Source organism: Mixophyes fleayi, chromosome 5 (genome assembly GCF_038048845.1).
Source record: "Mixophyes fleayi isolate aMixFle1 chromosome 5, aMixFle1.hap1, whole genome shotgun sequence".
NCBI lineage: Eukaryota > Metazoa > Chordata > Amphibia > Anura > Limnodynastidae > Mixophyes > Mixophyes fleayi.
This window is the reverse complement of record NC_134406.1, coordinates 126,576,720-126,590,417: the sequence shown is the minus strand read 5'-3', so window position 1 is coordinate 126,590,417 and position 13,698 is coordinate 126,576,720. Positions and strand designations below refer to the sequence as shown.

General features: G+C 42.6%; 1 protein-coding gene and 1 pseudogene across 3 annotated transcripts in view; one reads left to right on the top strand and one right to left on the bottom strand.

Annotated features, from left to right (window-relative positions):
* Window positions 1-13,698, top strand: part of GALNT1 (polypeptide N-acetylgalactosaminyltransferase 1) — a 404,402-nt gene that overhangs the window by 94,022 nt on the left and 296,682 nt on the right. For all 3 annotated transcript variants that reach the window (XM_075212818.1, XM_075212816.1, XM_075212817.1), the window contains exon 3: window positions 2,256-2,430. In XM_075212818.1, coding sequence (XP_075068919.1) covers window positions 2,256-2,430 — 175 coding nt within the window. The remainder of the gene's footprint in view (window positions 1-2,255; window positions 2,431-13,698) is intronic.
* Window positions 8,240-8,358, bottom strand: LOC142159639 (5S ribosomal RNA; annotated as a pseudogene).

Below are 13,698 nucleotides of genomic sequence, written 5' to 3'. Positions count from 1 at the left end.
ATTTATATAGCACCAGCAAATTCCGTAGCGCTTTACAATTGGGAACAAACATTAATAAGACAATACTGGGTAATACATACAGACAGAGAGGTAAGAGAACCCTGCTCGAAAGCTTACAATCTATAGGATATAGAGATATATATATATATATATATATATATATATATATATATATATATATATATATATATATATATATATATATATGAGTAAAAGCCTAGCGGCGTGTGTGTGTGGAAAAAATTATTTTCTCAGAAAGGACTCATATAATGTCAGTATACCAAATTTCAGGTCAATTAGATGACAAAAAAATTAGCATAGTGAAGTCAGTTAACTTCCATCATCCCCCCGTGGGAGGGGTTGTAAAGGCTAAATTTACGAGTTGAGGGCTCAAACTTATTTTCGTGCGGTAATTTTACCTCATGAACACACATTAAAAAGGGCGCTTGCGTCGGGAAGTAACGCTCTTCCCCTGAGGAGGCCTGGGCTAGGCCCAAATGCATGACAAGAACCTTTTTAAGACCTTATGTAGCTTGATTTGACTAGAATGCATGAGAATCATGCACGGGTTAACTTGTGTGTGTATATGTATGTATGTATGTATGTATGTGTGTGTATATATATATGTGTGTGTATGTATATATGTATATATATATATATATATATATATATATATATATATATATATATATTATTATACATGTAGAACCATTAACAACGAAATATATTGAATAAATATACATTCTAAATCACTATATTAAAGGAACTAAAGAATTTCTTTATACACTAAATTATTTGTATTAGTTCTTACATCGAAGTTACATTGCTTGGCATGGTCAAATTTAATTTTGATAGACGCTTCTGTTTTCACTTGGGGTAATGCAACGCAAAGCTGAAATAACACAACAGACTGATTTGAGGTCCCTGCAAGATGCGATGATTATAGGTGGCTGCAAGTAACTGTCCGTTTACAGACCACCCAGCAGGTAACATGTTCCTGGCCGCCCTCAGGTGCACAGGGTAAGTTCACTAACTGTCACCGTTTCCAGAGCAACCAACAGATGTATTGCCAACACTCAAATTTTTCCAGAAGGTAATGGTAATGCATTGTTGTAAATGGCGGGGGGACATTTTTTGCGAAATAACACTGAAACTATGCAACCGATTACAACAATAATTTTATTTTCAAATCTACAGACCAAGACCTTTCATTTGGTATATAATGCCCTGCTCGACAACTGCATTATAGAAATAAGTCACTCATAAACATCATACTTATGCTATTAATATATAGATTATTTTTATTGACACGGTTTTCTTTTGGAAGCATAGTAAAATACACAGGTTAAAGTTGGTAAATTTAGCTAGAACAGGATTTGTTTATTGCTCTATTTTCACTTCATAGTGAATGGATCAAGGACTTTCAAACTAACCAATGATCAATATGGTGATAAAGTCCACTACACATTTGCGTTTATAGTAAGTGGATAACAGGCATCTAAGAAAATAGTGTATGTCCCTTCTATAGTACATTATACATTTGCTTTGGAAGCTTGTGCATCTATCAGACTTGCTATCCATAGGGATACATACTCACTGTTACATACTCTACAGGAGATAATAGAGCACATGTACAATCAGTACTGCAAGTAGAATTAAAAAAATTGTTAAACTTGCGGGCAAACCTGATAGATGCACTGTTCCACTATACCGTTGTCAGATTGAAAGCATAATTATTGCTTTTTATGTTCTTAATAAACTGTCCTGTGGACCACTACGTATTTGTTTTAAAATTGTATAGAATTTACGTGAGACTATAACTATTTTTTTTCCTACTTTCTATTTACTTATACGTTTGTATTTCTTTAGCATGAAATGTAGGTCCTCATTTTGAGTTTATGGTCAAAATCCAATTATAGGATGCATATAGTTATATAGATTCTGTGAACTGACCTATAATCTGAAATAATGCACACAAATAATGTACTCATGACTATAGCAGTTATTTCTGCTTCTGTTTTATTTTCAATATGTTGTTACTATGTGAATTGAAAAGTAACTGTTATGGCCTTTTTTAATTTATTGGTGAGCTTGGTAAATGTTGATGATTACATTTTATTGGTGGAGAACTAAACACTATGGTACATAAGGCATGAGAAAAGCTTTCCACGTATAAAAGGAAGCTAAGGTGAAATGTCCAGTAATTGAGTCGGTAGGTTATTACTCAAGTAAATGTCACCATTTTTTCCTCCCAGGTCCTGGTGTTCTTCAGAAACCACATGAAGGCCCTGGAGAAATGGGGAAACCTGTTGTCCTTCCTAAAGAGGACCAAGAGACGATGAAGGAAATGTTTAAAATCAATCAATTCAATTTAATGGCTAGTGAGATGATTGCACTCAACAGATCTTTACCTGATGTCCGGCTTGAAGGGTAAGTGAGTTGCATTGTTTATTAGTACAAATACTAGTATGTCCAAAAACATACTAGTAGGTTAATTGGCTGCTATCAAATTGACCCTAGTCTCTGTGTATGTGTGTGTGTGTGTGTGTGTGTGTGTGTGTGTTAGGAAATTTAGACTGTAAGCTCCAAAGGGGCAATGACTGATGTGAATGAGTTCTCTGTACAGCGCTGCAAAATTAGTGGCGCTATATAAAATGATGATGATTGTTATGTTAAAAGCTGTGTGTAATTGAGAAAATTGTCTGACAAATGCTTTTAAGATATGATGTGATGTCTCTTTTGCTAACATTAGGAAATGTTGCTTGAAAATTTATTATTGCTCCTTTTCTATAACAAGTATATATTATATAAATCCTGATTCAGGAGTAAAGACCTTGGGCCTGATTCATTAAGGATCTTAAATGAAGAGGTATCTTATTTCAGTCTCCTGGACAAAACAATGTTACAATACAAGGGATGCAAACTAGTTTTCTGTTTTGCACCTAAGTTAAATACTGTCTGTTTTTTCATGTAGCACACAAATATCAACTTTAAATTTCAGTGTACAAATAAGCTATCGAGTATGTGTGTCTACATGAAAAAACAGTCAGTATTTAACTTATATGCAAAACAGAACACTCATTTGCACCCCTTGCATTGTAACATGGTTTTGTCCAGGAGACTAAAATAAGGATACCTCTTCATTTAAGATCCTTAATGAATCAGGCCCCTTGTCTGCTCTTTAGAATCTTAAAATTAACATAAAATTAAGAAATCCGTTATAGTCAAAATTTTTACATTGTTTGCTCTTTAAAGAAAAAGTTTAAGCCTATTTACATTTTATGTCATATGTAACAACAAATTATAGGAATTAAAAACACTTAATTTAAGCAAAGAACAATGGAGCAAAGAGCTTTATTTTATGGTTGCAAATAGTGGCAAACTAGATATAACATGTAAAATTAATTGTATTCAACTTTTTTTTTTTCGTCACTTTTTTTTATGCACGATTAAGAAATTTTATGCAGTGTATGAACAGTTCATGACAGAAGGGGGGACACATTGTTTGCACTGTATAGCTACCCTTTTACCATTCGGAGAACAAAAATTCACAAATGTTTCAATCTCCAATGCTTCCCTTCCTCCTCCTCTAAATGCAAATCACGCTTAGCACATTTGCCTCATTTTTTTTCATAATACACACATGGGGCCTGATTCATTAAGGAACATAAATGCCGACACATGTCATTTGTTGCTTAAAATGTCTCTGCACATGCCCAGAAGCGAATCATATGCCAGAGTGTAGCAATGTCAAATTAATCTTTGAGCGCAACGGACCCCTACTGGGCAGAACAGGGAGGAGAGAGGGTTATGCATTTACTCAATGTACAGAAAGGGTGTGCCAAGCTCGAGCATCTCAAAGGTGCGTGTTTCTCTGTCGTATCACTTGCACCAGCATCAGTGCCGATTACTAGTGATGCTGTCCGCATATGCATTCTAGAACATGTTTGCAATCAGTAGTAACTGTAAAAATGCATTTTATGTACAGTAGACATTAACACCCTAATGTATTTTTTTGAGGAAAAAATATTTTTTTTGTCAACTCATTAATGACTAGATATGGTCACTGACCCCTGTGTTTTGGTTTTGGATTCGGTTTTGGATCCTGATTACCGTCGTGTTTTGGTTTTGCAAAACCGCCATTGCGTGTGTTTGGTTTTGGTTTTGTTTTGCAATTTGTTTAAAAAATTACTTTTATTGGTGCTAAAATAACATAATTTAGGTATTATTTTGTAGCTACATTATTATTAACCTCAGTAACACTCATTTCCAGTCATTTTTTATTCAATTTTGACCACCTCCTATGTCACTATATGATTTTCATACACTTAAAAAGAAAAATTACTGCAGTTCTTGCCAGTGATAGCAAAAAGGCCATTGTCATGCCTGGGCATAAGACCAAAAATCCACCTCTTATGTGTGGAATTATTTTTACACAAATCCTGGCAAGAGTTGTCTAGCCATTTGTAGCGTTTTTAAAGCCACACTCAGTAGAGGTAGGGACCTTAACCATCTGGGATCCTCATCCATGTTTCGTCATTTTTCATAGAGTTCTTGGAAAACTGTTGGGAAAATCAGAAACTTTGGTTAAAAAAAATAACAACAAGCATTCCAGCATAATCTACCTCCCTTCTCTCATCTACACCCCAGCACCTGCAATCTCCCCCCCCCCCCCCAACACCTTCATAATCAATATCCCCTGAACCAACAATTGGCAGTTAAACAATCCTCTGCATGAGGGAAGCAAGAATGAAACCTGTCACCCAGTCGCAAAGTGGATCACAGACGCCCTGGGTACTATGCTAGTGTTAGATCTGCGTCCAATGTCCACTATTAATGCAGTTGGTTTAAGACATTTAATTGAGGTGCTCTGTCCCTGTTCGAAAATGTCATCACTATACCATTTTACTAGAAAAGCTAATTCTCTCCTGTACCGGAAAGTTCCTAAAAATTAAAGTATTGGGCGACAAAATGGCATTCTACCCACTGTACACTTAACCACAGATATGTGTACAAGCGGAACTGGGCAAACTAAAGATTATATGACTGTGAAAGCTCACTGGGTTGGTCATTCGCCTTCCCCAGCATGGACAGCAGCAGCATGTACCCAGGTACGTCACATTTTTGAGAAGTAGGCTACTCTGTGTATCAGCGGCTTCAGTAAGAGGCATACAGCTGACAAACTGTTACAAAAACTAAGGGATGTCATTGAAAGATGGCTAATCCTGCTTGGACTCTCTTGAGGATTTGTCATTTCTGATTACAACCCCAATATTGGTCAAGCATTTCAGCGGGGTAGAATTCCATCACATTTCCTGTTTTGCACACAATCTCAACTTGGTGTTACAGAACTTTTTAAAAATGACATGCAGGGGATGCTGTTTGTGTCCAGAAACATTTATGGTCAATATCTGGTTTCTGCAACAGCATGTAGGAGAATGCAGCAGCTGCAAGAAGACTAGCATTTGAGGGGAATATACTTTAGTCCAGCGAAGTAGTTACCTGTGAACAAAGTGTAGACACTGTTCGCTTGAGTCAAGTGATTGCCTTAATAATACATTTTGCAAAGGTGCTACAGAAAATTATAGTGTGCAATAAAACAAATTAAATGTGCTAACTATATTTTAATTGTAGATTAAATACTTAATTTTCTTTGCAAGGATCCCAGACTTATCAACATCTTGTTTGAACATCTTCTCCTTCAGTTTCTATGGCAACTGCTTGTTGTAAAAAAATGTCTTTCCCAAGACACCCAGTGGTGATGCAGATGAGTCCGCTCAACATTTTGATATTTGCTCTGTTGTAAAAGAATTGCCCAAAAATCGTGACAGCACTGCCCTAAAATCAACTAGTCATTCCCTTTTGGAAGGCCATTATCAGCAATTACATCATGCTACACAGACTTCTACGATGGTGGGATGAATTAGTTTTGTTTAAGGAAGATTATCACTAAACCCTGCCACCTCTCCTGTTTCACAGTGAGCTATGGTACAATAAAATGTAACTGCAGATTTAGACCGAGACTGTCAGCCCTATTATTTCTATTTCAGCAATTACAATTAGCAATGGAGCTCTTCTCTTTGGGTGTTACCTATATAACGCAGCACAATTTGCCTGCAAATTTTACAGACAAGCCTGCTTGTCTTCCTCTTCATCAATGACTCTTGGCAATTGAGCAATCGTCTTTGGGTGTATATTACACACAAACATTATTAGTGAAAATTAGGAAAAATACAGTTTAATCCCTGATAGGCCCTCCACCATCCTTTGCATGTTAATAGTAGGATTGGTTGGAGTTAACGTCAAGGTCACACATTTTTTTGACAAACCAGCCCAGATGTCAAACTGTTGTGGTCTGCCACCTGCGTCATCCCTGCTTGTGTTTGGAAAGTGCATATTGGTACCAGAACCTCACGTGCCAGAACTGCTCCCACTGGTGCCACATTGCTGCAGGACTCACACAATTGGTAAAAAGGCGGTGAAGAATATGCGCTCACCTCCTGATGGTTGCAGGAGCTGCAAACAGGACCAGGGATCCCTCCCTAGTAATACAATAGCAAGCAAAAATTATCCTGTGCGCTCACTGACTAAATAATTAAAATACTAATATGTATTGTATGGTGTACCAGATGTATGGTAGTGGGTAACCTCTACTGATTGGACAATACTCTATGGCATAAAAGGTCTCATTTATTAATCCCTATACATTTGTTAGCTGAGATAAGATAAAATAAAACAATTGAATAAACAATTCTAGAACATATGAATACATGTACTTATGCTGTGCTGAAAAGTCCAATATCAGGATAAAGCAGGTCAATAAAATGGTTCTAAAACTTGTAAAAACATATACTTAGAATAAGCTGAAAAGTCCAATGCCAAGATTGATGTTTATGGCGCAACCAAGATGGATACAAGTATCGTGATGTAGACATAGTCTATGATTCCAATGGGTGAATCTTGGGCTGTTAGATTGTATTCCTATTTAGTAGATGAAATGCTCATGATTTAATCACAGTGTGTAATGTCTCATAAGGTCCTTGCAGTTTTGGTAGACGTGAATAATCACGTTCTGGTGGTTAAGTAATGTAGCGATAACGGGATGTAAATTAACGGTATTATACCTAATGAAAAAAAGTGCTTAATCCATATGTATCCCACACACTTGTGGGACTAATACTTGCAATTGTGTGAAGCTTAAATAGTGGTATCAGTCAATCTTAGGGGTCCCGCTGAGGGACTGCGGCGTGCAGAATGGAGTGTCCAGATGACGCATACAGCAGCGGGTGATCAACCCCGCTACTGTAAGGATAGATTAGCGGTCCACAGGAGGCGTGCGACACGCTTCCGGTCCTGACTTCCGCGTCTGTGGTCACTTCCGGAGAGTTGCTATTGGCCAATAGATGGATGGGGGCGGAGGCCCAACGCGTTTCATCTTAGCAGACTTTCTCAAGGGAGATATTTCCAATATTAGTGGGTGTTCATTTATAGAGCTCCCAGTTGTATAATTGTCTCTGATTGGGTGATCGCGCTGTTAGTCTATCTATGGTCCATGGTGTGCCTAATCGTTCAAGTGTTTGTACACTCAAATTTTATGAACCCTGGGAGCCATGATGCAGAATTAAAGCTGTAATATAATGGGATCAAATGGGAATACATGTCAAAACCTTCTGGTTACATACATATAGCATATATCTCGGGATAACTTATGTGATAGCCCAATCATATGCATAAAACAGATATGTGCATTACTGGCAAATAAATATATGGTATAAATATGAAGGTTACTAAATACATGTATCTGCACAATATACAATCACGCAAGATGTATATAATTTAATGTACTCGTCTTGAATTGACAACCTTGGCATGCCTAAGCAGTTTTGTTTGTAAGGATATTTATAAGGATGGTCTTCGTGTGTACATATAGATTTATACATATACTGACTAATCCATATACTGGATTAAGTACACAAAGGTGTGTACAATAAATACAAATCTGTGCGTAGTTAAGAGCATAATAGTGCTCTAATATATTCCCTGCATATAACGACACCTGATGAACTGAATGTTCATACTGTACCTCCGTTCAGTCATATATGTATATTGTCATGATATATTTGATGTATAATGTTATGATGACAATGTAGACAATTTTAATGTTAGTGCCGGTAGGCTTCCTTGTACGGCCACCTGCCCATATATACCAGTGTGGACACAGTCCAAATGGAGAGGCGAGTTCCTACTGCACTAGGTGTTCTCGGGTAGTCTCCTATCCCGTTACTTACCTAGCTCCGCCTTGCTTGGCTTCCAAGTTCGGGTGGGTTTGGGCATGGCCAAGGTGGTATGGCCGTAGGACTCGAGCCTTTCCCATGGATAGATGAAACAATACCTGGCCTGGCAAGGTGTTGTACAGATGGCACTACCGTGAAAGGACAACTCTATACATCAATGCAAGGTGAGGTCTAATTCTATGTTTTGTCCATTTGGAGTGAGGGTTCTGACAAAATAAATAGCTTTGGATTCCTCCCTATTCAATTTGGGTATTATGTTACCCCCTCTCCAATTCTGGGTCACTTGTTTAATACCAATAAAGGTTGTGCCTTGATGGCTGCAGTTATGGGTGTCCTTATAGTGTCTGGATAGGTGGTGGTTTTCGAATCCTATCCTAATATTTCTTAGATGTTCCCTGATCCTAGTTTTGAGGGTCCTAATCGTTCTACCGATGTACTGTTTGCCGCATTGATATTGCAGTAAATATACCACATTTGTACTATTACAAGTGATGAATTCTTGAATTTTGAAGGTTTTCCCATTGGAGGTCGATATGTATTCTAGAAGAGGTTTGGTACTCCTGCATTGTAATGTTTTACAGTTGGAACATGTCCCACAATAAAAAAAACCTTTTGTGGGTATCTGTTGACTAAGCCAGTTAGATTCTGTGCATTGGATATTGGCAGGAATGTAACTGGATGTGATCGATTTTGTGATGTCAGGGGCTTTTTTGAAAACCAATTGCGGATACTCAGGAAGTGTTGAACCTAATACTGAATCTTGTTTAAGGATGTGCCAATGCTTGTTCAGAATTCTCTTAATGTGGATTGCATCTCCTGAATAGTTGGATACAAAGTAAATGGGTTCTGATGAGTTTGTTTTAGGAGGTCTGGTGCCATCTACCTCTGGTGTGTTTTGTTAGGGTTCTGTTCACAGCCACTTCCTTAATTACAGCCATGGAGCCAGACACATGATATAAACGTTTAAACTGTTTATTGCAGTAAAGTAAAGTCCAGGTAAGGCAAAAATAAACAGTAACAGTTCAGGCTGAATGGAACAATGGATTTCCAGATCTTGGCAAACAAGCAGTAAATAATAAAGAAATGCAGCAGATGACTTAACTGAAACCAGTTTGTAGTAGCAGCCAGAAACATGCAGGTAATCCAGGAACAGAGAGACACATGAGCAGGCTAGGAACATCAATGACCAGCAAAGGATTCAGGAATAAGCAGGCATATATAGGCCACAGACAGGTGAGGATAATTAATTAGCAGTCTAGTTAACCCCTAATAGAGGAATGGCCGGACAGCAGCTCCTCTGGAGAATCACAGATACTGCAGGGTAATGTGCACACAGGGTAACAAGGATATCATAACACAGGGTAAAATGCACACAAAGGGTAAAATGCACACGAAGAAACAAGGCAGATCATAACAAAAATACACACAAAGAAACAAGGCAGATCATAACAAAAATACACACAAAGAAACAAGGCAGATCATAACATAGCCCCCCCCTTTAAGGAGCGGATTCCAGACGCTCCATACATGCTCCTTTCAGGTTCTTCTTTTTCTTTTTATAAGATCTCCCTGGAGACACAATTGGGCTCTTCTCTAATGGAGTACAGAGAAGACCCAATTCTTCAGAAGCAGAAGAATTGGCAAGTTCGTCCACTAACTCTCTAGTATCCTCCAAAAATTCGCTTTCAGAGTCTGAGTCCCAGCCTAGAGTCGGAACAGGACTGTTAATTTTATGAGAAGATGGTGAAATGCCCATTCCCCTTTCCTCCCAGGCCTGCCCCAACCAGGCGGTCTCCCTCTACAATCACACCCTCACCTCCGCTCTGGACGCGGTCGCCCCTGCCCACTCCGTCCACCCCCGCTGCTCCAAACCCCAACCCTGGCACTCCAAATTTACCCGCTTCCTCCAAAAATGCTCCCGTTCCGCCGAACGTCACTGGAGAAAATCCCGCTCCCTGGCTGACTTCCTCCACTTTAAATTCATCCTTTCATCCTACAGCTCTGCCCTCTCACTCGCTAAACAATCTTTCTTTAAATCCCTCATCTCTTCCCAGTCCTCTAACCCCCGCCGCCTCTTTGCCACCTTCAGCACTCTCCTGGCCCCCTCCCCTCCCCCCACCCCCTCCTCCCTGACTGCCTCTGATTTCGCCTCCTTCTTCTCCTCTAAAATCGAGGCCATCCGACTTGAAATCTCCTCCTCCACTCTCTCTTCCACCCCTCCCACTCTTCTGTCCTCCCCCCCCCAACCACCTTCCCCTCCACTCCTTCCATCCCACCACCGGCGAGGAAGTCCACTCTCTCATTTTATCCTCCCCCCCCACTACCTGCCCCCTGGATCCCATCCCCTCCCACCTTCTTCGCTCCCTTTCCCCCACCACCTGCTCCCACCTCGCTCACCTCTTTAATCTCTCCCTCTCCACTGGCATCTTCCCCTCCTCCTTCAAACATGCTCTCGTATCCCCCATTCTTAAGAAACCTAATCTCGACCCCACTTCTCTCTCGAACTATCGCCCCATATCTCTTCTCCCTTTTGCCTCCAAAATTCTTGAGAGGCTCGTCTGCAGCCGTCTCACCTCCTACCTTTCTGAATACTCCCTCCTTGATCCTCTCCAGTCTGGTTTCCGCCCCCTCCACTCCACTGAAACTGCCCTGGCTAAAGTCACCAATGACCTCCTCTCTGCAAAAGCCAGGGGCCACTTCTCCCTTCTCATCCTCCTTGACCTCTCTGCAGCCTTTGACACCGTTGACCACCCCCTCCTCCTTCACACCCTCCAGTCTTTCGGCCTCTCCGGCCCAGTCCTGTCCTGGTTCACCTCTTACCTTACTCACCGTTCCTTCTCTGTCACCACCTCTGGGTCTCTCTCCCCCCCATCCACCCTTCCAGTTGGGGTCCCTCAGGGCTCTGTTCTGGGACCCTTACTCTTCTCTCTATACACCTCCTCCCTGGGTGAACTCATCAGCTCCTTCGGCTTCAGCTACCACCTTTACGCTGACGACACTCAACTATACCTCTCCTCTCCTGATCTCTCTCCCTCCCTCCTCTCTAGGGTGTCCGCCTGCCTCTCTGCCATCTCCTCCTGGATGTCCTCTCGATTCCTCAAACTTAACCTTGCCAAAACTGAGCTCATAGTTTTTCCTCCCTCTCATACCCCATCCCCTTCTGACCTCTCCATCACTGTCGACAACACCTCTATCTCACCTGTCCCCCAACTTCGCTGCCTTGGTGTCATCCTCGACTCCTCTCTCTCCTTTGGCCCCCACATCCTCTCTCTTGCTAAATCCTGCCGCTTCCAGCTGCGCAACATCGCTCGCATCCGGCCCTTCCTCTCCCAAGATGCCACCAAATGCCTTATCCACTCTCTGATCATCTCCCGCCTGGACTACTGCAACCTCCTCCTCACTGGCCTCCCCCACTCTCATCTCGATCCCCTTCGATCCGTCCTTAACGCTGCAGCTAGGCTTATTTTCCTCTCTCGCCGCTCCTCTTTTGTCTCCCCCCTCTACCTAGCCCTTCACTGGCTCCCATTCCCCTTCAGAATCCTCTTTAAGCTCCTCACACTCACCTACAAGGCCCTCGCCAACTCCACTGCGCCCTACATCTCCACCCTCCTCTCTATTCATGCTCCATCCCGCCCTCTCCGTTCTGCCTCTGACCGTCGCCTCTCTTCCCCCCTTATAACCTCCTCCCACGCGCGTATCAAAGACTTCGCCCGCGCTGCCCCCCTCCACTGGAACAAGCTCCCTCCCTCCATCAGAACTTCCCCTAATCTGTCCAGCTTCAAACGGGCCCTAAAAACCCACCTTTTTCTTAAAGCCTTTCTGTCTCCCACTTAACTTCCTACCTTATCTTCTGCCTCTGTCCCCCTACTCTCCCTCTCTCCCCTGCGTCTCTCTGTCTGTCCACCCCTCCCCTTAGATTGTACGCTCCTCTGAGCAGGGCCATCTCTCCTCCTGTTTCCACCACTTCTAACTCTGCTCTCCAGCTACTTAGCCCTCCTCCTCAAAGGTCCTCCACCCCACGTCCACTTTCGCTCCCTCCTCCCCCCTGGGGGTCTCCCTGTCTTCCGCGCCCCCCTTCTTGGGCCCCGTCGTTTTCGGATCCTCCCTCCCCTTTCCCCGCCCTCTCTAGCTGTGCATTGAGCGTACTGAGTTGCTGTGTTTACTGTACTGTGCTGTCTCCCATTGTATTGTGATTTTGTTTGTCTCTGTACGGCGCTGCGGATGCCTTGTAGCGCCTTATAAATAAATATTAATAATAATAATAATAATGCCCATGAAGCCGGTAACCAAGGTTTGTTGTTTGTGATTGTTCTTTTTATTTTTTGAAGATATAGGCTGACCAATGGAAGCAACAGACATCGATGACTTGTGAATAAGCTTAGGTGCAGAAACACAGGCTGGAATGGAAACAGAAGAACTATGACCAGGAAACTCAACTGTTGATGGAGAGTACTTCTTGCACACAGCGTTAACAAAGTCCATGGTATAATGGATAATGGGGTTATCGGAATTTAAAAGGGAGAAGGCCCAGGTCTGTGGCTCCCCTCTAAAATTTATGATCATAGAACCCACTTGGTTAAATTGTCTGACAAAGTAATCTGGCGAGTCTTGAAACAGTTTCATGGAAAGCTGAAGAACCGAAATAAACTGTTTGATGTCTCCATCAAAGAGGACTGGAGTAGGATCTGATGACTTGGAAGAGGCATCTGGGCATTCTGGCTCACTAGGAAACTCTGGGGAGTCTTCAACTTGAGCAGCAGTCTCTGGAGAGTCCCCGACTGGGACGTCAGAGCAGGAGTCCCCGACTGGGACGTCAGAGCAGGAGTCCCCGACTGGGACGTCAGAGCAGGAGTCCCCGACTGGGACGTCAGAGCAGGAGTCCCCGACTGGGACGTCAGAGCAGGAGTCCCCGACTGGGACGTCAGAGCAGGAGTCCCCGACTGGGACGTCAGAGCAGGAGTCCCCGACTGGGACGTCAGAGCAGGAGTCCCCGACTGGGACGTCAGAGCAGGAGTCCCCGACTGGGACGTCAGAGCAGGAGTCCCCGACTGGGACGTCAGAGCAGGAGTCCCCGACTGGGACGTCAGAGCAGGAGTCCCCGACTGGGACGTCAGAGCAGGAGTCCCCGACTGGGACGTCAAGCTGGGCACACCACTCGGACTGGACAGCACTGTGGGGAGCCGCAGAGCAGACAGCACTGTGAGGAGCCGCAGAGCAGACAGCACCAAGTGGTAACTCGGGCTGAACCGCATGGACTGGCAACTCGGGCTGAACCGCATGGACTGGCAACTCGGGCTGAACCGCATGGACTGGCAACTCGGGCTGAACCGCATGGACTGGCAACTCGGGCTGAACCGCATGGACTGGCAACTCGGGCTGAACCGCATGGACTGGCAACTCGGGC